This window comes from Centroberyx affinis, unplaced genomic scaffold (assembly GCF_046629955.1).
Source record: "Centroberyx affinis isolate AG114_WGS23_722 - 3 ecotype Tasmania unplaced genomic scaffold, CSIRO-AGI_Caff_v1 ptg004001l_1, whole genome shotgun sequence".
Classification (NCBI taxonomy): domain Eukaryota; kingdom Metazoa; phylum Chordata; class Actinopteri; order Beryciformes; family Berycidae; genus Centroberyx; species Centroberyx affinis.
Window position 1 is genome coordinate 37145 of NW_027281814.1, and position 24028 is coordinate 61172.

At 42.5% G+C, this 24028-nt stretch overlaps 1 protein-coding gene across 2 annotated transcripts in view; it reads left to right on the forward strand.

Annotated features, from left to right (window-relative positions):
* Nucleotides 1–18876, forward strand: part of sec24b (SEC24 homolog B, COPII coat complex component) — a 32059-nt gene extending 13183 nt beyond the window's left edge. For both annotated transcript variants that reach the window (XM_071542045.1, XM_071542046.1), the window contains 16 exons: nucleotides 1205–1331; nucleotides 1718–1827; nucleotides 2687–2799; nucleotides 3881–3999; nucleotides 4311–4366; nucleotides 5320–5526; nucleotides 7535–7658; nucleotides 8525–8683; nucleotides 9130–9303; nucleotides 9864–9974; nucleotides 10546–10721; nucleotides 12381–12518; nucleotides 12982–13086; nucleotides 13674–13766; nucleotides 14843–14946; nucleotides 17799–18876. In XM_071542045.1, coding sequence (XP_071398146.1) covers nucleotides 1205–1331; nucleotides 1718–1827; nucleotides 2687–2799; nucleotides 3881–3999; nucleotides 4311–4366; nucleotides 5320–5526; nucleotides 7535–7658; nucleotides 8525–8683; nucleotides 9130–9303; nucleotides 9864–9974; nucleotides 10546–10721; nucleotides 12381–12518; nucleotides 12982–13086; nucleotides 13674–13766; nucleotides 14843–14946; nucleotides 17799–17913 — 2031 coding nt within the window. In that variant the 3' untranslated portion in view covers nucleotides 17914–18876. The remainder of the gene's footprint in view (nucleotides 1–1204; nucleotides 1332–1717; nucleotides 1828–2686; nucleotides 2800–3880; nucleotides 4000–4310; nucleotides 4367–5319; nucleotides 5527–7534; nucleotides 7659–8524; nucleotides 8684–9129; nucleotides 9304–9863; nucleotides 9975–10545; nucleotides 10722–12380; nucleotides 12519–12981; nucleotides 13087–13673; nucleotides 13767–14842; nucleotides 14947–17798) is intronic.
* The last annotated feature ends 5152 nt before the right edge of the window (nucleotides 18877–24028 follow it).

The following is a 24028-nucleotide window of genomic DNA, read 5'->3' on the forward strand; positions in this document are numbered from 1 at the left end:
GACGGGCAGGAAGAGGAGGAGAGTGATGATGAGGTGCAGGAAGATAGATGAGGGTATTTATAGAAGTGTTAGTTGAAGTGGTGTAAGAGGGAAGGAGCTGATGGAGAACAGGGACGCACCGACGCCACGTTCTCCACGGCCAAGACTGAGGACCAGGGGAGGAAACTGCCACCAGCCAAATGCTAGTAAAATTTAGTCTGTGGCTAGAAAATTTGCCTATTCTACCAGCAGCTGTGGTGGTTAGCTAGTCAATGTTGGGATGAAATCTAATTGGCTGTAAATAGTGAGAGAGGCAGGTATATTTTGTGACTAACCAGCCACTGTGGCTTGTAGATAAAACAGTTTTCTCCCCTGCTGAGGACTGATCCAATCCATTGATGTAATTCAGTTTTCCATTAGATTGATGTAATATCTTTCCATCTTTATTTATCCAGGGAATTTGACTGGGCATGCATGCTCTTTTCCAGCAAAAGTAAAACAAATTGACACCTGGGAGCTTTTTAAGGTAGAGGAGAGTGTGTCTCATTCACTTTCCCTGCCCAGATTTTCACTATTGGTGCAGGACTCAGACGGTTGACGTTGGATTTTAATGTTGGGGAAATTCTCTAGTGCTAATTTGGTTCTGGTGGCAGCCCGATATCAGATACCACTGTCAGTATCAGTGCATTCCCAGCAGTGGAGTCAGGTGAAACAGGGCTTGGTGAAATGCAGGGCAGGGTTCGATGAATTGCATGACTATATGGTTATTAAGTCAGCTGTACTCAAGGCCTAAACAGCTTATGTTTTAAGGAAAAGCTTAAAAAAAATGGGAGTGGATCATCCTCCCTATCCTCTGTGGACCGGCCTCTCCTGATCCCTAGCAGAGGGTGTGAGGAACAAGCAAGCTGGTGCAAGCACCAACTGGAGAAAACCTTGAGGAATACAGTTATAGAAGTATAAGAGAGAGGGAAGTAGGTCAAACAACGGCTACAGCTGCAAAGATCCGTTCAACCACATTTCCTCCTTTACAGAAACAAAGCCTTCAGTTGTCTGCTGAGGCATGAACGGAGGAATGTTTTGCAAAGGTCATGGATGGATGGGGGGGGGGGGTGAATGATGAACTAGAAAAGAAATGTTAAGCTCACAAGACGCGTTTTGTAATTTTCCAATACTCCATCTTTCTTCCTCTGACCCCTGTCCCCCCCCCCCCCCCCCCCCCATGCAGCAGTTACCGGTGATCACGTCGAACACCATAGTGCGCTGCCGCTCCTGTCGCACCTACATCAACCCGTTCGTCTCCTTCCTGGACCAGCGCAGGTGGAAGTGCAACCTCTGTTACCGGGTCAACGATGGTACGATCCCTCCCACAGTCACACCTAGTCTTGGGTCAAATAAAAAATATGGTTCAGTCCCTAATCAATGAACAGGGCTGACTGAATAAACAGTTTACCAACCGTATGAATTGGCCTTGTTTTGTGGTACATTTTGCAGTAAGTTATGGATCCTGTTCCGTTCTGTTTCATCCTGTCCTGTTCTCTCCTATTCCGTTCTGTCCCATTCTGTTCTCTTCTATTCTGTTCTGTTCAGTTCTGTTGTACACAGTTCTGTCCTGTCCTGTCCTGTCCTGTCCTGCCCTGTCCTCTTCTCTTCTCTTCTGTTCTGTTTCTGTTCTGTCCTTTTCCACTTAATTCTGCAGATATCATACTCACTCTTTTCTTTTTTTCTCTCTCTCCTCCAGTTCCAGATGAGTTCATGTACAACCCGGTCACCAGGTCGTACGGCGAGCCGCACAAGAGACCGGAGGTGCAGAACTCCACCGTGGAGTTCATCGCCTCCTCGGACTACATGGTGAGCTGCCTCTCCTTTCTTTTTAACCGTTAACTCTTCTCAGAGCTGTGCCTGAATCACCTGAATTTGGCATTTGGGCATCAGTGTGGCATAGTGAGTAGGGTGACCGTCCTTCAGTCGGAGGACTTTGGTTCAAGCCTCTTTGACAACAAGCATCGGTCCTGCTGAAGTGTCCTTGAGCAAGGTGCTGAACCCCTAATAGTTCTGGGGGTGCTGTTCTGTAGCTCTGACTTTGGGAGGGCCAAGAGAAAATAGAATTTGCCTCTGGGGTCAATAAAATACTGCAAAACAATCCACCACTACAAGAAAGTGGTGCTGTGATTTTTTTATCTAGTGAATTTGTTTGTCCATCAGAGGGCAGGCTTGTCACGTAATTGTGCAGCAGCATCTTGAGGTGTGGGTATGCATGTGTAACTCAGTTTAAAGAGAGAATCAACACTAAATTACATAAGGCAGAAAATAGTTGTTGCGCTGCTCTCTGTGGGTTGAAACTTTCAGGCATGTTGCACATCTGGCTGCACCCCAGCTGTTGTTTTGCCTCTGACAGCTGATTCAAAACACCTGCTTTGGCATCACTGATTTGGGTGCGGTCAGAAGTGAAACATGGTTGAAAGTTTCAAGACAGAGAGAACAGTGCAACAACAATTTTCAGCCTTAAGTCATTTAGTGTTGATCCGCTCTCTAAACAAAAAAGAGAAAATAAAAACGGGAGGTAATAAAGAACTAGAAATACGTGTGGACTCGTATACTCAGAGATCAGACTTGTGAATGAATCCTCAGTGTGGTCATACACACTGTGGTTGTGATTTTACCATGTCTTGTCTCATAGCCAGTCCCCCTCTCTCTCTTGTGTGTTCAGCTGCGGCCCCCTCAGCCGGCGGTCTACCTGTTTGTGCTCGACGTGTCTCATAACGCCGTGGAGGCGGGCTACCTGAAGTACTTCTGTGAATCACTGCTGGATAACCTGGATAAGTGAGTGCTGTGATCTCACAACACATGGGACTGGTTGGTTGGTTGGTGGTTGGCTGGTCAAATGATCGATTGGCTTCGATTGGCTTGATTAGCTGGTCGGCTCCTTTCTGACACAAACTAAAATAGTTTTAGTTTATTTCAGCAGTGATGAAACACAGAAGTTAAATGATAAAAAGGGGTTCTTAAAACATCTCACCTCAAAACAAATGAAACAAAGAAAAGCACCAGCAAGATGTCTGAATTAGATTAGTGCTGAAACGAGTAGTTGATCGACAGAAAATTAATCGATTAGAATTTTAAGAATCGATTAATTGTTTTTGTCATTTATATTTAAGTAAATATACCAAACATTTGCTGGTTACAGCTTCACAAATGCTAATATTTTATTGCTTTTCTCTGTTTCATATTGTTATAAAATTATACTTTGGGGTTTTTTTGGCTGCTAGTCAGACTAAGTCAGCAATTTTAAGAATCACTTTGGGCTCTGGTAACTTGTGAGGGGAGTTTGTCATTATTTTTGACATTTCATAGACTAATTATAGTCTAATTCATTGATTCACTGCTCGAAAAAAAAATCGATAATGAAAATCATCTTTAGTTGCAGCCCTAAATTAGATAATAGACTCTAAATGGCAACAGAACACAATGTGATTGAAAGTTTTACAACAAGATGTTTTTCACCCCTCTTAAACTTGGTTCTAGTATTTTTTTTTTTTTTCCCAAAAACTAGGCCAAGAAAAGACAAAAATAAACCATGTCTTATGATTGGCCGTCACAACCGTTTCTCCAGAAGATTTTTCATGGCCTTTTTTTTTTCCCTCTAACCACACAGAACCAGTTTGACGCACAGTTCCGTCATCTGGACAGTGTCAAACCTCAACCACCACCATTCTGATGTCAGTGTTTTTATGATTCAGGGGGAAAAGTTCACCAGAAAAGCAGCCCGTACTCCCACACACACACACACACACATCTGTATTGGCAGAAGAAACATACATACTCAGTTGTGCTGACACACACTCAGATTCACTATCCATACGTACACGCTAACCCACCAGAGGGGGGGTGTTGTGTGCCTCAGGTTACCCGGGGATACGCGCACCAGGGTGGGCTTCCTCACCTTCGACAGCACCATCCACTTCTACAACCTCCAGGAGGGCCTGTCCCAGCCTCAGATGCTGGTGGTGTCCGACATCGACGGTACGTCCCGCTTACTGCAGTCACATTTATAGTTTAGTCAGGGAATGAAATTTTACTTTTTGTTGTTTTGATCAACCATCAACAGTAGGTGGCAGCAGTGTAGAGAAAAGTTTGCACACTTGGTTTAAAGCTTATCAAGGAGAAAGCCAGATGTGTAGGTAGTGAAACAAATAAAAGAAAAACACTAACAAAGATGTTAGAGAGGCTGTTCAGGTGCAAAAAAAAGTAATTTATTCACATACTAGTAGAAAAAAATAAAATGAAAGTGAGTTTTCTGCCATGATGATCCAGATGTTTTTTTCTTTTCCCAGACGTCTTCATTCCGTCTCATGACAGTCTGATGGTGAACCTGAAGGAAAGCAAAGAGGTGCCGTTTTTCTTCTTCTATGCCTTCTGTGGGAATTTATATTTGTTCATGATGTGTGTGTGTGTGTGTGTGTGTGTGTGTGTGTGTGTGTGTGTGTGTGTATGCTCATGTGGTTGCTTGTAGTTGAATACTCTTTCACTGTCTGATGCCTCTACCTTTTTTTCTTTTCTCTTTCTGTTTCACTCTCACTCCTTATTTCTTGTCCACTATCCTTCCCTTTCTCCTCCTTTTTTCCCACTCCTTCCTTCCTTCATTCATTCATTCATTCATTCATTCATTCATTCTCTCACGCTATTCTCTCTCCCTTATGTCTCCCTCCCTCTTCTTCTTTTATTCTCCCCTCCTTCCTCTTCACCACCTCCTTGTCCCTCCCTGTTTCTTTTCCCTCTTTCCTTCCTCTTTCCTCCTTTCTCCTCTTTCCTCCTCCCTCCTTTCTCTCTTTCTCCCCCTCACCTTTGCTCCCAACTCTCCCTCCCTCCTTCCCTCCCTCCATGCTTCCTCCCCTCCCTTCCCTCCTCCTCCCTCACCTTTATTCCTCCCTCTCTCCCTGTGCTTCTTTATCCCTCCTCCCATTCCTTCCTTTCACTCTTTGCCTCACTTCCTCCCTCCTTTCTCTCCTCTTCCCCCTCACCTTTGCTCCCAACTCTCCCCCTCTCTCCCTCCCTCCATGCTTCCTCCCCTCTTTCCCCTCCTCCTCCCTCTGTCCCTGTGCTTCTTTATCCCTCCTCCCATTCCCTGCTTTCACTCCTTGCCTCCTCCCCTCTCCTCCTCCTCATCCTTACCTTTGCTCCCAACTCTCCCTCCCTCCATGCTTCCTCCCCTCTCTTCCCCCCCCCCCCTCCTCCCTCACCTTCATTCCTCCCTCTCTCCCTGCACTTCTCTGTCCCTCCTCCCATTCCCTGCTTTCACTCCTTGCCCCCTCCTCCCCTCTCCTCCTCCTCCTCGTCCTCCAGCTGGTGAAGGACCTGCTGACCTCGCTGCCGGCCATGTTCAGCAACACCAGGGAGACGCACAGCGCTCTGGGCCCGGCGTTACAGGCAGCCTTCAAGCTGATGTCTCCCACCGGGGGACGCGTCTCCGTGTTCCAGACCCAGCTGCCCACGCTGGGCGCCGGCCTGCTGCAGTCCAGGGAAGACCCCAACCAGCGCTCCAGCACCAAGGTACGAGGGAGGGAGCAGCGGTTTGTGTCTCCATCTTTGGTGCTCATTGCTCTGGTGTTTCTGCACTGCACTTCCCAGAGATCACCTGTCAATCAAACAGTGTGGGCGGGACTGTGATGTTTTTTTTGTCCTTGGATTTTCTGTTGATGCAGTTTGAGTTTCTCTTTTCTTCGTCTTTTCAGCCGTGGTGGCTATCGCTGCTCATGCTAACTACCCAGTTCTTCTTCTTCTGTTTATTCCAAACAAACTGGAAAGACGCACACGGATAAGATGCATCACTTCCTGTATGGCAGTAGAGCTGCAACGATTAATCGATTATTCGATTAGTTGTCAACTATTAAATTAATCGCCAACTATTTTGATAATCGATTAATCGGTTTGAGTAATTTTTTAAGAAAAATAAGTCAAAAATCTCTGATTCCAGCTTCTTAAATGTAAATATTTTCTGGTTTCTTTACTCCTCTATGACAGTAAACTGAATATCTTTGGGTTGTGGACAAAACAAGACATTTGAGGACGTCATCTTGGGCTTTGGGAAACACTGATCCACATTTTTCACCATTTTCTGACATTTTATAGACCAAACAACTAATCGATTAATCGAGAAAATAATCGACAGATTAATCGACAATGAAAATAATCGTTAGTTGCAGCCCTATATGGCAGAGGATTTTTCCCAGGAACTGAACTGGGAATTATTACTATTGTGTTGTATCAGTCATTTATTTACATGAAAATGTTGCAGATTATTAGTTTAACCTGTGTATTAACTAAAAGAAATGTATTGGAAGTGGACAATAATAATGTGTTAATACTTGATGGAAAATTTCCCTAAAACTTAATGTGTATACTGACACAGCATTATTGTGTCCTTTGTCTGTAGGTTAATTCACAGGTTAATACACTGAAATAAGGCAATTAGAGTTAAAATCTTTAATCATTTTTTTACTTTTATACAATTTAGAGCAAGTAAATAAATCTTGCTAATGTAGTCCTGAACTGGGCAATGGAATTAGTGACAGCATAACATATGACAGATGCTTCATTTGAAACGTGGCATGAGAATGACAGAAGGATTTATTTTTATTTTTTTTCTTGGCATTTTCAGTACTGTTTTTTATTACATTTATATTCCTGCCACGACTCAGTTTAACTACTAGACACAACATCATCTCACATTTCAGCTTAGACATGGAATAGTCCATACTTTTTGTTCCCTGAGCATGATTTATTGATGCTCACCATTTCTCACAATGCATCATCTGCATTCTATTTTTGATCTGAAGAGATTCCCAAGAAGTTGCAGTAATGGTTTCCAAAAAATCAACAACAAAAGAACTAAGAACAAATGTATCTTTCTATCTCTGGAGTGTGTGACGGGGAAGGGGGAAAGTGATTTTCTGTTCTTTGGCCGCTGTGCTTTCAGGAGGATTTTTGAGAGGGAAAACAGTATATTTATCAAATCCATCAGCCAAACAATCACACACTTCATCATCCCAAATTATCAGCACTTATCCAAAGCATCTTACACTTAAAATTGCTTTTTTTTTTTTACATTTTAATGTAATGTGGGGTTTTTCTGTTTTGCTTAGTATCTTCTTTTAATCTTTTTATAACATATTTTAAACAAAATGTCTTTTAACATTATTCATGATGTGTAGAGCTTTTCTGATTCGGTGTATGTATGTTTTAGTTCCTTCCTTTGATTACACTTGTACTGCTTGCCCTTACATTTGTTCTATTATCTGTATTCAAGGTTTTACTGTTTTTATTTAAATTTTTTCTTCTCATTTCATTGTAAAGCACCTTGTAACCTTGTTAAGAAAGGTGCTATAAATTTTTTTTTAATTATTATTACAATGCATGTATTTTTAGCATGGGATGTAACCCCTAACTCTGGTGGTGTTGGTTCCTTACTTCCCATTAAGCTACAGAACCAACGGAGAAAAAGGTGATTTCTTGCTGCTGTCTTTGCTGTATTTTTTGTAACATGTCTGTGTGTTTGCAGGGAGTGCAGCACCTGGGACCGGCCACAGACTTCTATAAGAAGCTGGCTCTGGACTGTTCAGGCCAGCAGATCGGAGTGGATCTCTTCCTGCTCAGCTCGCAGTACGCTGACCTGGCCTCGCTGGGTAAGAACGCCAACTATCCATTTTTAACATTTACATTTGAGGCATTTAGAGTGACTTAGAATGAGTGCAGCAGTAGAAACAGCTTCAATTCCTACATCACCAACATTATAGACAATCAATAGTAAAGTGTCAGAGCCATGACAATATTCCTGCAATCAGGGATCCTAGAATCTGTGGGTCCTTTAAAGTCTGTTCAGTCTCAAAGTAGCTTTAAGGTCTTAAAGTAATAATCTGTGGCATTTTCAACTAAATAAATGTTAGTTTTACTACTTTCTATTGCCATAAAATTAGACAAAGGTATTGACAGTTTCTTTACATTTAGTGATATTCAGTTGAGGCAAAATACGGCAAATGCACACCAAAAGATGTGAATGGTACTAGCAGTAGCGTCCATTTTATTTTCTTATGTTGTATTACATCACTTGCACTTGTAGTTGGTCACATACAGGACTGGGTTAATACATACATACATATCCAAACATGTTGGATATAATGTCGCTCAAGATTTAAGTTATCAGTGTCCTTTTTCTTACTGTGCTCATTTATAGTTTCAGAACTTTAGTTTGTTTTTGCCAGCTTTTTGCTTCTTTATTTAAACTGGTCTGAAATCCAATTCCAGGTAGCAATAAAAAGTTCTTTAAAAGTCTCAAGTTTGACTTACTTTCTGAAACCTGCAGATAGCCTGAGAATAATCATGTAAGAGAGAAATACTTGGAAAAGAACTAAGAAATAAGAGCTAAGGAGAGAGGTAGGAAAGGTTTTCAGCCTACACTGGAGGTTGGCAGCATTCCTGTCACACATGCTCAGTCAACCTGACCTGGGTAAATGAAGGTTAAACATATTAAAACGGTGAATTTCTTCTCCAGCTTGTGTCTCCAAGTATTCGGCAGGCAGCATCTTCTACTACCCCTCCTTCCACCACATCCACACCCCGGCCCAGCTGGAGAAGTTCCAGAAGGATCTGGAGCGCTACCTCACCAGGAAGATCGGCTTCGAGGCGGTCATGAGAATACGATGCACTAAAGGTAACTGGGTCAGAGGTCACACACACACATTTCCAACGGAAATTTCTCTCTGGAAGGTAGAGAAGCCTGTAGGGAGTTTTGTTTTACTTTTTCTCAGGATCTCCGTTTAAAATGTGTTTCCTTGCTTTTTTCCTGCTTTTTTTAGAAAACCTGCTTTTTAGTCCACTGGTTATATTAGTGAAAATTCACCAGCAACTTTCACTGTTTACTAGTCAACTTGATTTTTGGAATAAAAAGGAACTTCCAAATATGACTGGTTCCCTGCCAAAGTGGCTGGTAGAGTAGACAAATTTACCAGCCACCACCAGAATTTGGGGAGCAATCCATTAGTGATACGTTTCATATTTTCAGCAAGGTTTCTTTGCAGCCATTTGATTGAATACATAGTGTTCTCTTTGCATTTGAAGAGTTCCCCTCTCCTTATGTATTTCTGTCCCTGCCCTCAGGCTTGTCCATCCATACGTTCCATGGGAACTTCTTTGTGCGCTCCACTGACCTGCTGTCCCTGGCCAATGTGAACCCAGACTCTGCCTTCGCTGTCCAGATGTCGATCGAAGACTCTCTGGCAGACTCTTCTTTGGCCTGCTTCCAGGCTGCACTGCTCTACACTTCTAGTAAAGGTACACACACACACACACTCGAATTATGGTGGGGAAAACGTGAATGTGGAGAACGTGAATGAAGCACACTTTCCCCTCGCCTAACAACTACTTGCAAGGTGTGTTTGAGCAAGGCACTTGACCTCCGACTGCTGCAGTGAAGCTGCTCAGCGGTCGACAGTAGCAGACTGTGGTTGTCCTGTGGAAAACATGTGGAACTGTGTTAACATGAAGCAGGGTGTTGCTGAAAAGACCGTGCTACTCACTAAAACGTCATTGGATAAATACAGATTAAACAAAACTATTTACACACTCACACGCACACACAAACCACAATTAGGCAAATATTTGCAAAAACCTTTTGTGGTTCATTTTAACCTACTTAGTGCCACAGTTTAGTCAGTCACAGGGTAGTATATGAAATCATGTGTATTTAGTATACTTTTCTGTGATTGGCAACATCCCTGACACTATCCAAATTGTTTCTGATGTAAACTCCACCCATCTGGTTCTCCAAGCAGGTTAAAATAAACTGAAAGAAGAAGTATTATCTCTAATCGTCCATCCTTGTGTCCCTGCAGGGAAGAGGCGTATCCGGGTCCACACCCTGTGTCTGCCGGTGGTCAACCAGCTGAGCGATGTGTACGCCGGGGCAGACGTCCAGGCCATCACCTGTCTGCTGGCCAACATGGGTGAGCCACTAACCTCAAACCCTCTTTTTGTTGGTACAAGGCCTTGGTTTGCAAATTGAACTCCTTAATTGAATAAAATAGCACGTTTTTTGTCCACACTTTGAAATTTGCCTTTGGCTTCGCTGTGGTAGAATTAAAACAGACAAGATATAACAAATACTAGGTGTAGCATTTTAACAACGATAAATCATTATGAATCACCTTTTGAGACATCAGTATAATTACCGTAACCAAACCAAACTGCTGCATAGCCTTTTGAAAGCTGTACTAGATGTGCTATTTGCCGTGAAACCCAGCTTCATCCTGAAATTTATGTCATTGTGGTTATGTCATTGTTTACTATTTGTTCTGTGCTCATGTGCTTTTGTCTGTGCTTGTGTGCTCTTGTATGTTTTCTTTTAATGTTTTTTATATGCCATCAACCTGCCAGGGACTGCAGATGAAAACTAGCCTGTACGGCTAAATCTGGCACTTTTACATGATGGACTTAAGTACTCATGTTAATTGATGTGCATTGTCCCTTCTTAAATAAATAAACTCAAACTCAAACATTTATGCGATGACATTCCAGCCATCGACCGGTCGGTGTCGTCCAGCCTGTCGGATGCCCGGGACGCCCTGGTGAACGCGGTCGTGGACTCGCTGAGCGCCTACAAGGGCACCGTGTCCAACCTGCAGCAGTCCGGCCTCATCGCCCCCGCCGCCATGCGCCTCTTCCCCCTCTACATCCTCGCTCTCCTCAAACAGGTCTGGTTGCTAGACAGCGCATGGAGACATTCACACACATTACATATATATTAATTGCAGGCTACACACACACACATATATACACAGACACAAAGACACACACATACACATACCTCTTAAACAGGTCTGGTAGCTGGATAGGTATAAGTGCACATAGGCAGACAAACACAGCCACATACTGTACACATTACATACATACCACTCACACACTTGACAGAAAGACACATGCACACACACACATAGGCAGAAATAATCTCATTGGTTGAGTTAAATCTCAATGGGCGGAGCCGATCTGCACACACGTCCCTATCAATTGAATCTTTTACCCTTAACTCTGCTGTCTCTAAATACACATGGGCATGAATCTGATAATTTGCTTGGTCCTTCTAGTGAAAAGTAAACTTTTTGGACATACTGGCATTTCATCGGACAGTAGTTCTATGCAGGATCAGTATGCACACACGCACTAATCCTCCCCCTCAACCAGAATTACACACCTTAAAATATGACCTTCAAACCCCTAACTCCCTCACATACACACACACACACACACACACACACACACACAGACACACCCTGAACAACACCCTCAACCTGAACTACAAAAAAATCTACTGCACACACTCACACTCTTACACAAGCTGAGTTTACAGGCATACACACTCCCTAAATGGTCAATTACTGCATTCATCCACCCAGGGCTTGTCCATGCATAGATCCTGGGTGGGTCCACACACACACACACACACACCCTCTGACACAAAGACACGCACACACCCTTTGCCTCTTCTGACACATGGCCTCCATAGGTCTGGCCTTATTCACACACACACCCCAAACCATTGAAGAACACAAACAATTTCCACGAATAACCAAAATTTACAAATAATGTAGGACAGAGAGAGTGCGCTTAAATGAAAGTAAATTTCTTTAAAATTTCAGAGTTTTTGTTCTACAACAGAGTACTGGCCGGAAAGTGAGTTTTGAAAGCCAGAAATCTTTGAAAGCCAGAAAGCACTTCATTGAGTAATCATTGAGTCATTGGTATTGATCAAAAACCCTATCAACCCCATCTATATATTATTGTCATTATATTATGGCCGTTTTGTGCGTTGGGACAGTAAAAAGCTTACTTATTGCCCCTTTAAGATTTCTGTTTAATCCACCTTCATGATGGTTGAACCAATATTCCAACCATCAGATGAAAGTTTGTACTTAGTTTAGTTTATTGCAGATATTAAGAAGAGAAAAAAACAACTTTATGTAACATAACAGTGAAGGGAGACGGAATATAATACATAGAGATTGGGAGTTGAAAACAACAACTAAAAACAGAACAGATGTGCAGGAGGAGCCAAAAACCACATAGGGGCTTGAGTGGCCCTCCTATTGTGAAGCAACCAAAATAAACACCAAAAACAAACCTACATCTTCAGCAAGGTTGCTTGTTTGAATCCTCGAATGACTTGGAAATTCAGGGCAGAGATGGTGAAGGAAACTTTCTGTCCTCGCTTAAACAAACAGTTAACCTCCAGTGGAGCTGCTCAGTGGTTGATAGCAGAAGACTGGTTGTACTGGGCAGCTCCCAGGTGTGAATGTGTGTATTGATGTGAATGTGAAGCAGGGTGAGGCTGAAACAGACTGTTGTTTCCCTTACAGAAAGCGTTGCGGACAGGCACCAGCACGCGGCTAGACGAGCGGGTCTTCGCCATGTGTGAGTTCAAGACCCAGCCGCTGCAGCAGCTCATGCGCATGGTTCACCCCGACCTGTACCGGCTGGACAACATGTCCGACCAGGTAGGAAACACTGAGTCGACTGGTGTGTGGAGGTGATGAGTCAGTTGAGTCCGAGTGTTTGGGAGTGAACAACTCGCTGAGCCCCAAAACAACGAGAAGCTGACTTTTTCTTTTTACTTGATTGATTATTGGAAGAGGTCTTGAACACTAACCCTGCAAAGACTCATTATGTCCCAATGAAAAATGATTCTAAAGATTGAAAACATCATGAAAATTTTATTTTCACATTCCATAAATAAACTTACACCCTTCCAATTACAGTCCATTATATGTTCTGTCATGTATATATTTACTGTGAAGCAATTATCAGTGTCTCTGCACCATTGAGACAGATTCCCGTACATTTATTGCACTTTGTGATTAAAGTGATTCTGGTTCTGATATGCAAATATATGGAAAATAGAAGGCAAAAGTGTGATTGTGCTCCAACTGTTCCCTCGCTCTGCTCCTGTGTGGCCTGTAGGGGGCGCTCCATCTGAACGACATGGTGGTTCCCCAGCCTCCTCTGGTCCATCTGTCTGCTGAGAGGCTGAGCAGAGACGGAGCTTTCCTCATGGACTGCGGCAACGTAAGCATTTTAGGCTGATTCATTTATATTACACAAGACAGGAATGTGAATTTCAGGGGTTTTGGAGATTCTAATGATTCATATATTTTCAGCTTTTTCCAACAGTATGACTTGTGTGTGTGTGTGTGTGTGTATGCATGCATACATGGGAGAATACAAGCATTAACGGCAGTGTAAATGACTATAAACTAATTGTGGGTGAGAGATAGTTTGAAATCAGTGATTTTAAGGCAGCTGCAGTAGGATTAGACCCGTATATTGGGATGCTATTGGCCTATCAATAAAAGGTTTTTGGATTTTTTTGGCATGAAAATGGTCAAATGTAAAGATACTGAATGTCTGCACCAAATATTGGCTATTAGCAGCTTCACTTCATAAATATTGGTATCAGTATCTGCCTTCAGAAACCAGTTGCACCCTGAACTGTAGGCAGTTTGAAACATTCTCCTCAGTAGTTTTTCATTTTGCTTTTTCATATATTTCAAAAACTATTAAGAATGTGCTGAAGTTATCGAATCAGTCTGCTAGTGTGTTTCATGGAGAACTGTACGTTATATTTACACTGTTTTCTGCTTCCCTTCATCCAGGTGTTTTACCTGTGGATCGGCAAATGCTGCAACGAGATGTTCATCCGAGACGTCGTTGGCTGCCCCAACTACGCTTCAATGCCGCCCAGCATGGTCAGTAAGACAAACTCACATGTAAGACTGTATATGAGCAGTTTCCTTTCAAAATAAGATATCTGCCATATGGGAAAAAAAGTGACACCTACACTCACAAAATGATTGATTGCACAAAGTCAAAAATTATGGTCCTTTTTTAAATGTAGGAGTTTACTTAAACTCTTGGTTTAGAAAATGATAGCATGTTTACAGACTGGATCCTCTGTATATTTAGATTCATATTTAATGATGAACTTTAATGATGAACTTCCAAAATGGATATAGAGCGTCTTGGAAATGAAATCTTCACATTTACACACATATAGTACATACAGTACATACACCAGGGTTGAAATCATTGCACTTTAAATTCAGTCAATTAAAGATGTCACTCAGAATTCAAACACTCACCATCTCTTATAAAGAAAGTAAAGATAATGAAGACTAGATGAGAGAAATTGCAGTTTTATTCTACATTTTGAACTGAATGATTTGTAAGTGAGGTGACCCCAACTCTCACACACTCTCCCTCTCTCTCTCTGTCTCTCTCTGTCTGTCTCACACGCACACACAGACAAAACATCACAGGCCTAACTCAGTATGCATGATGCAATGCAGTACTGCAGTATTCCCTCAAACAGCGCGTCACAATTTTGCATTCCCAGTGAATTTCACAATGAGTTAGCGCTGCACTTGCTGTCAGCACTGTTAAAAAAAAAAAAAAAAAGTCATGCAGCAAAACAGATTTGCTGGTTTAGCTTTTCTGCTGTTTAACAAACAGTGCAGCTACCTAGAGTGCTGTATCATTACCACACAATGTGGGTGTGATGACAACACCCAGAGCGAATAGCAACTGTCAGCACTTGCTTATGCTGTTGATTTCATTTTTCTAGAAAGGGGTCGACGCATCCCCGAACCACCGACATGCCTCACATTCCCAACCGCATGCATATTTCTCCTGACCGCATTGTATAGCCTAGATGAACGTCTGTATCGGCATCATCTATTTCTGTCGAGTCAATTGCTCTCTTAAGGCACAGTAGTGAAAAACAATACGGTGAATGTGTTTGTTCTTCTCTCTCTCTGAATCCCAGACTCACATTCCTGAGCTGGAAACTCCTCTGTCGGAGAGAGTGCGGGCGTTCCTGGACTGGCTGCAGGACGACCGAGCCTTCTGCTCCACTCTATACATTGTCAAGTAAGTGCTGCCCGGCTCTGGGGCCAGTTGCATAAAGATAGACCTAGTCTTAGACTTAAATGTGACCTAAAGTCAAACTTGCTATATAGGGTTAGGCTTATATCTACCTGTTCCTACTACTTCTTGATTGTTGTAGATCTATAATGGTTTGTTTCTGTCTCTAAAGACTCGCTCTCTTCTTCAGGCTCTTTCCAAAAACCAGAGATTTGACATCTTGTATGAAACAGCTTCAGTATTTAAACTTCCCACTCTGACAGTTAGGCCAACTCGTTGCCATAACAACAAAGTTCTTAACTCAAGATTAGCCGGGGGGGAGGAGGCTAACTTTCCTACCTCAAAATAAGTCGGTCGTAATATTTAAGTAACAGACTTCAGACTTAACTAACAGTCTTAATTAGTATAGTCCAACCTGAGAATCTAAGACCAGTCTAAGGCTTAGACTAGTCTTAAACTAGCTTTATGCAACTGGCCCCTGGACCAGCATCTGACATTTAGCAGCACTCAGGATCCAGTGTAACTATCGCTTGTGCTATTAGGGTGAACAGCTATATAGAAACCCATCTTGGGTGTTAGAGGAAGGGTGGGAGTCCACTGGGCACCTCCCATCCTCAGTAACGTCTTGATTTGATTTGATTGATTTATTGGGTATAAAAAGGTACAAAAAACACTACAGCCCAGAGGATAACACGTAAAAGCATGCTTAAACACCTGTTTCCAACGTGGTACTCAGTGGTATACGAAATCAGAACAAACTTTGGCATTAGTACAGCAAATATAATCCATAAGCGCTAATGAAATAAAATCTAATAACTATATTGCATTTTGTACACAATCCATACTGCAAACTCTTGATCCCCAACACTGTTCAGGGAGGTCATTTGGCAGTTTTACAAATTTTTTTTTTTACACGTTTTTACATGCAACAGTAGAATAAGTTTCAAATACCTTGATAAACATTGTTACAAGCAACCAATAGTAACAAGGTGAAGGGTCAGAGGTCACACTGCCCTGACACTATTCCTGAGACAGTTCAAGAGAAAGAAATATAATAAGAGCCTAAGTAGAGCAGTAGAAGTTGAGTATTTTTTATTTTTTGGTGAGAGCAGTTTGAGAGCAGAGAGGAGTGAGTAGAAGAGGCAGAGATTTGGGAAAGGGGATGTGAAATACTTTGAGGTTTTATTATTTTTATTTTTAGAGCTTTACACACAGTGTAATGTGTAAAATGTATCACTTCCTGTCTGGCAGAGGATTCTTCTTGGGAAAGAGCTACCAGCCACCGGGTGGTTAGCGCAGCAAATGGAAAAGCTTTCATGAACTGTTGTGAATCACACCACCCAAAATGTAATGTAAAACAAAAATCTACTTGGCTGGCTGTTAATTTCCCTGGGTAAGCGAAGATGCTTTCAAAAATAATGAAATGAAAAGTTTCTAAATATCCAAAAATGTACTATAAAGAGCCGTCTACTGACACACTAATGCAGAAAACAAAATCTAAGACAAAATTTATTTACAAAATCTAGGGTGCCTAAGACAACTGTACAGACCTCTGACCAGAGAGGTCAGGGTCAGGCAGCAGCAGGTTCAGGGTCCAGTTCAGGACTTACTGGCTGTTTCAGGGGTCAAACCTGTGACCTTCTGGGTGCAGGATGGTATCTGCCATCGATTTAAGCTGTTGAGGGAAAAAGCTGTCATCAGACTGACTGTCAGTGTTGTGAACTTTCTAAGAAACTCACTCCCAACTGAACAAGTCTCCCTCTCCTGCCGCTACAAACGTCAGACCTGTTTCATGTGTGGAAGTGTTCTCTAAGCAGAGATACGCCTGAGGTTGCCGGAAAGCTATTTCCAATGTAAACACACAGTAAGCAGTGAGGTCACTGATTGACAGCGGTGGCAAAGGCCCCCATAGGGAACGCATTGTTTCTGTTTCCTTTCTCTCTCCCATCGTGGCACGGCATTGTTGCTCCACCACATGTTTGTGTCACGGTGTTGACTCGGGGAACCGCTGATGTCTGTACAGATGGAGTGACACAAAAAGTTTGACTTTGGTACTGATACCAGCCAGTGTGTCAACAGTTTGAATTCGAAAATGAAAATAAAACTCAACTAAACACCTAAAATAAATGGCACAACGCTTAAAGTGGCTTTGGCCTTCATACTTCTCTTGCTTGTTATATTGGCAAACTAGGAATTTAAAGCTAGAAATTAATTTTAATGTTGCACTCAATGTTCTCTGGATAAGAGAGTCTGAAAAAAATGTAAAATGAACTGATGTACTAAAATGTAAAATACAGTAGTTATTTTCCACTATATGACTAAAAAGAATAAATTCAGCTACTCTTGAAGGCAGATGTATATTAAAAAAACGTCTTTATTGGTACAGAAAAACCAATGCGTTTGAAAATCATGGAAAGGTATTTCAGTGTGTCTTTGCCATGTAAGCCTGAAAAAGGCTGAAACATGTCAGTTTTCTGTACCAATAGAGATGTTTTTCAGAACATCCATCGGCCTCCTAGCTCAACTTGTTTTTCCCTTCTACATTTTTCTGGTTCATACACCTTGGTTGTAAGGCTCAGTAGTGACAATACATTATATTGTTTTTTTACTGTGGCTTTGAACCTTGCTCTAGATAAGAGTGTCAGCTGAACAACCAAAATGTAAAATATATATGTGATGAGTGCCTGGCAAACCAAAATTAACAAACCACAATTTATTCTTGTTTTATTCTTGTCTGTTGACACCTGCACCAAGAGACATTCCTTGTACACTGTACTTGGCAAATCAAGTTTCTGATTCTGATTCCAGGGCAGCTCATGCTGTCTCTTTAACGGCGGTTTGTGTGTGTTCTCCTGCAGGGACGATGGCTCGGCGAAGGCTCCCTTCTTCCAGCAGTTGGTGGAGGACCGGTCGGAGGCGGCTTCTTCCTACTATGAATTCCTCCAGCACATTCAGCAGCAAATGTCCAAGTAGGCTCCTTTTGATCAAGAGAGGAACTTTGGCCGTTAGACTCCCCAGACCAGAGCCAAGGATTCTGGTCTCGTAGAGTGAGAACTAGCGTTAGCCAATGACGTCGGACAACCCATCGCTCCCTCAGACCGGTTTTAGCGAGGTGCGATCCACTGTGGGTAACCCCCCCCACCCCACCCGCCCCACCCCTTCCTCTCCTCCCCTTAACACCCCTAATGAACAACCCCGCCCTTCAGAGGGAGGAGGAGGTACAGAAAGGGACCGGATAGCTGTAGAAAAGAAACACAAAAAGACGTGATGGAACAGAGATGCGTCTCAGATCGGACTGAACAAGTCGGACAGGCTCCTCCTCCGGCCGGTTTGGCATCTCCCCGCCGCCTCTCAACCACGGTCAAACCCTCATGACGTCGAATCCATCGCTCCTGAGAAGAAAGAGAGGAGGGGGGGGGGGGGAAGCCAAGCCAAGAAGATGCCCCTTCACCAGTTTTAGTTGAATTTGTTTTCGTAAGCCTCACATGTAGCTAGTGCTGTCTTTTTTTTTTTTTTTTTTTTTTTTTATTCATTTTCACTCCCTTCCTGCCCTGTTTTTATTTTAAAACTATTTTTGAATACACTGGAGAATAGAAAACAAAGCATTCCTTCTATTGTTTTTGGGCATGTGCTTTGAAAAGAAACGCATGTCACCGTTTTTGTTTGCTGCTAGTCTGAGGATAGACGACGACCCTGTGCGTTAATGGGAAGTGAACTCGACAGTGGTTGGACATTGAGCCCCTGATCACCCCCCCACCCCCCACCCCACCCCTCCCTCTCCTCCGCTCTTCGAACTTCTGATTTTATCAAGATCAAACTTAAAAACTCCCGTCAACAACCCCCTCCTCATTTGTTTTTTTTTTTCCAGGCGCTAACTGAAGTTGCTATCCACTTTGTAACTATTGAAAAGAATCTTTTATGTGCGATAATTTATGAACCAGCTTATTAAATAAAAACAAAAATGGTACTCCGCGTGTTTCATGTGATGGAATCGGTGTTGCTGATTGACAGAAATTAGCGGTTTTGAGTGGTTTGAAAGAGAAGCTGTTTTCGTTATACAGCTTCTTTTAAAAGGTTTTTGCATATGTATTTAGACCTTTGCCCTATAACTGTTATTACCTCTTCACAGTGATCCCACACTGTGACAATGGACATATAAACCTTTAACAGCATTCTGTCTTTATCTGTGAAATGGCGGCTGACGTAACATCTTGCCGTTCACAGAAATCGGATGACTTTTAAGGACCTTGACTGACTGATCTCACCTTTCAACACGTTTTACATCAAGCTCCTCTAACACCGGCTTACGTCACAGAGATCTTAACAGGGCTTTTTACACACTTTTCATTTCAAATTCCTTACTTCTTCCCGACCTTATTTACCTGACAGTGATTTTAGTCAGTGTTCATTACGGTTTGACTTATGGGAATTACCGATACCAATATTTTTGCATGGAAGCTGCTGATAGCTGATATTCAGTATCTTTAGATTTAGATTTAGATAGATCTTCAGAGTTTTACTCTTGTCAGGGTGGGAAAGCCCCTGAAGCAGCATTTAGACCATCATGGGACACTAAAACTCCACTGAAACCCAGGATGAATCCTATCAGTAGAATCAATTCAGGTCAAGGGTGTCCCATAGAAAACCAGTGTAGTATTGATCAATAATACAATAAATATGTAATAAATATCCATCCTGTCAGAGGTGGACGACACTGACTGGACCACATCTGATTTTTAACTAAAGAGCAATGAGCCCAATACATTGGCTGATATATCCGTCTAATCCTGATGTTCATGTACGCTATTAGTGCCAGTAGTAATATGAAAAACAATTGCAATATGTGAAATGAATGTGGTTTGAACATTTTCCCATACTTTTCTAGACTGTTTTAGTGTAATTCCCAAACTTTTTCAAGACCAGGAAATGATCAAATTCAATTCCCATGCTTTCCAGACGTTCCAGACCCCTGTCTCTGAAGTAGTGTATTTTCTTTCACTAAGTTGACTTACTTAAAGAGGGTTTAGGGCTTTAAAATGTTCTGACGGTAATAGCCTGTAAACATACAAACAGCCAGTGAACTGTATCCTGCTGCGTTGACTTCTCTGGCCCATTTGCAAACATATCTGGCTCCCATATGGCCTGACTGTTGTTGTTCTCAAGGAAAATTGCACCCTGGACCTCAAATATTTTATCCAGTCACGCTTTCAGTGCCAACGAGGCAGAAGGCAGCGAGGCATCAGTTGCATTAAGCAGTCTGCGTTACTCAATATCCATTCTCCTGGGAGCGACTGGGAAAAACGGTACAGCATTTAATGGTAAACATGTTCGGAAAAAAAAAATGTTTTAGGCCGCATCCAGCTGGAAAAGGGCGTTGAAATGGTGTTTCCATGCACTTCAAAGCAAACCAGTATTTTACATCGTACATACTTGCCACTTTTCACAAATCGACAAGTAATTAGACCACTTGCATACAGAGGGACGCCAGATGTTCTTCTCCAGTGTGTGTGTGTGTTTGTCTGCCTGTCTCTCTGTCACACACACACACACACACTCTTATACACATGTAGAAGGTATGAGAAATCAAACTGAAAGGGCATTTGCTTCCAAATCCGTTCCTGTTGCAGTCAGTGAGGTGTTGCACCACTCTTCATTTATGAGTTTCTCTTTTTCACCCAACAAACAACAAGCGAGTGCTCTTTTGCCAGCTATATTTAAACGGCTGTTTTTGACTGGTCCATCCCCGCACACGCCCACTTCAACGGTCCAACTCCCCCCCCTCCTCACCCCAACCCTCCCTCTTACTACAGACCTCCTTTGATATATTCATGAGGTCACAGTTTCCCCATTCGGCCGGCCGTTTTTACCTCACAAGCATTTACTGTATGTGAGGCTGGTAGTCTAGAGTCTCTCATAATGTGCTTTGACTCTTAAAGTAGACTTCAAATTTCAAAAACAAGCAACCAATAGTAAGCAGTGCAAGGGTCAAAGCCACAATGACAGCAATAGTAGAATAATCTTAATGTAGTCATCCGCAATATTCTTGTTTATTATGTTGTTTTTTATTTCGGTGACATCTTTGTTGCTAAGCGCTCATCGCTGTGGTGTTTCTGCACTGCACTTCCCAGAGATCACCTGTCAATCAAACAGTGTGGGCGGGGCTTGGAATTCCTGTTGATGCAGTTTCAGTTTCTGTAGGTGGCTATCGCTGCTCATGCTAACTGCCCAGTTCTTCTATTTATTCCAAACAAACAAGAAATGTAAAATGCATCATTTCCTTGAATACACCAGGGGATTTTTCCGGTGTGGTGCCAAAATTTGTAATTTGTTTAAAAAAAAGCGGTGTGTCCTTGTTTTGTCCTCTGTGTCTTGTTGTTGCTGCTCCACAAGGGAAATGGGAAATGTGCTTAATGACAAGTAGACTAATGTATAGCCTGACAACTTCCTTGTAGAATCAATGGGCGCCTGTGGTTTCAGATAATAAGATTGCAAACAAACATGATCTTCGCTCATTACGAGGCAATTAGGTAGATTAATTTCAGTAGGATACTTTCATTCTTTGTAATCCCATGAAATGTTTTCTTTACACCGCTGGGGAAAACACATTTTTTAGGGGAAACAAATTTTGTCACAGCACCAGGAAACAGCGACCACTGGGTGTTCAGAGCAACAAGGGTTGCAAATGTGAAAGCATTCATTAACTGTGTTCAAGTTGAGTCAATATTGTGTTATATCAATCGATGATAGAGAGTAGCAAAACTGACATTTATTTATATGAAAATGTCACAGATTATTACTTTAAATTTCTAGATTGCCATTATTGTAATAACAACTAGTAACGAGTGCAAGGGTCAAAGCCACAACACCAGATTCAACAAATTTCACTTTATCTGTGGTGTTGTCTTGTATAAAAGAAGAGTACAAGGTATAAAAATAACCAGTCAGAAAGGGTTTTTCTTTCCCAGCCATTAAAACATTTTACCATGTTGAAAGCCAGCAGTGGGATTTACTTATCATGACTAACTTCTGCATATGTACAACTTGATCTGAGCCAGCCGTTAGAAGATAAGCCTCCAAAACCCCCCCTCCATCTTCCTTTCTTTTCTCTGAAAGCAAAATGAGATTGCTGGACACATACGCAGCCCTGGTCTTGTGCGGTTTGGGGTTATCTGCGTGTGATATGCTGCTCGCAGTCTCTGGGAGTGTAATCTTGGCTTCTCTCGAAAGGAGTTTCTGTGCTTGTCTTGTAAGCACACAATGGTGTATTGTTACACCGGATATACTTCAGATAGTCGCGGTCGGCAGTCAAAATAGAGGAAAAAATGCTTTTTGTAGTCAGGAGAGGGAAAACATTTGAGTCTTCCGCCAGATAAGGACCTCATGTGCCTCGTTTCTATCCCTGTGGTTCAGTAAAGCTTGCCTCTGCTGCACAGTATTTAAAGTATAAGACGCAGAAATGTGGTTTATTTTTATGTGGTTGCGTGTTTTGACTCCATAAAGCAGACCCATATCCTCTTTCAAGATTTATTCGCTAGAGTTCAACACCTGTCCTTGGTGACTGAAATATTGCTGTGCTGCGACAGTCAATATTTCCATAACCGCAAACAAAAGGCTTCATAACACCTGTCTGTAAAAGCATCATAATGCGTGTTTTCAGCTCTCATCTCCTCTCTTTATCGCTGTGCCGCTGTGTGACGAGCAAACAACTGCTGTTTGTTCAGCTTTCCTGCAGCTTGACGCAGCAACAGGCCGGCGCTCTCCCGGCCAACACGCCCTCCGCCTCCTCTTCTGTCTTTTCAACTGTCAAAGAGGAAGAAAAGGAGAGCCCAGCTGAGTTTATTTTGATGAGCGTTCCTCCTCAGACGGGGCCCGAATCCTGAACGTGAACCACATGCAGAACGACTTCAGAGAGAGAGAGAGAGAGAGGGAATGCTGCCGCGGCGCCGGTCGGTGGAAGCCTCGCAAACACACTCCAGGCCCCAGCGGCGTGTTAAAATGGGTCGCCTTGTGCGTAAAATTGCATATTTCTCCCATGAAGTGGACCTTGGGTAAACTTCAAGGGACTTTACGGGATGAGCTGAGCTTTCAACATGTTTTGTAATAGCCCCCGCCCACCCCCCATGTTACATCTCAATGAACTTACTCGAGTTCATACACATTTCAAAAATTCATACTCTTTCTAAACCTGGATTTGACGATTCTGGTCAGTGTTAAGCATGACGACAGGTGATATCACTGTCAAGTAGGCTTCATCTTTCTATAGCTGACGATTCTTCACAACAACAAATATTTCATATATGTGAAATGAAATAACCCGTAAATAATCCGGTCTGAACAATGCTGTTTTTCCATACTTCTCCAGAACGCTCTCAAAGAATTTATTGCCTTTCAAAGCTGTGTGAATGGACAAAACATTGGGTTTAATTACTTTGCTTTGGGAGTTCAACATAGCTGAGAGAAGCTCTCTCACAGCTCCTTTAATAGTTCCCCATAAAAAGGTGGCAGTGCTTCAATCTGTTGGCCTGGGCTGTTGTGCTTGGCCAGTAGCTCCTTTCCAGGGGCCACCAGTAGGGTTCCAGTCCCAGCCCCTTCCCCAGAGTAGTTACCTATCTGGGCCCCCGTGTTTGAATGACGTCGAATGAATAAATCCACCCAGTTACGTAACAGATCCTGCCTTTTTCCTGCCTAAAATATAGCTCCTTAAAGCTTTGTGTTTCTCCTGTATTGGTTGGATCTACAAACCGACTCAGGAAGTTGCTTCCTGCTGTTAAGTCTTGGCTTCCCTCGCCGGCAGTTGGAGACGTCTTTAGTGTTTCCTGTATGAATGGGCTGAGTGAACGGCTGCTGCGAGTGTCAGACAAGGCCAAATGGACAGCAGACTGATACAAATCTCTCTGTCTCTCTGTATTTGTCTCCATCCACATTCCTGTATAGCTTAACGGGTAAAGCATGGCACTACTACTACCAGGGTTAGGGGTTCCCGTTCCAAAAGGGCTAGCCAAGCTAAAGATGTGTGCACTCATGGTATTATGAGACATTTTGGATAAAACATAAACAGATTAGAATTTTTGTTATACAAAATTTTGTC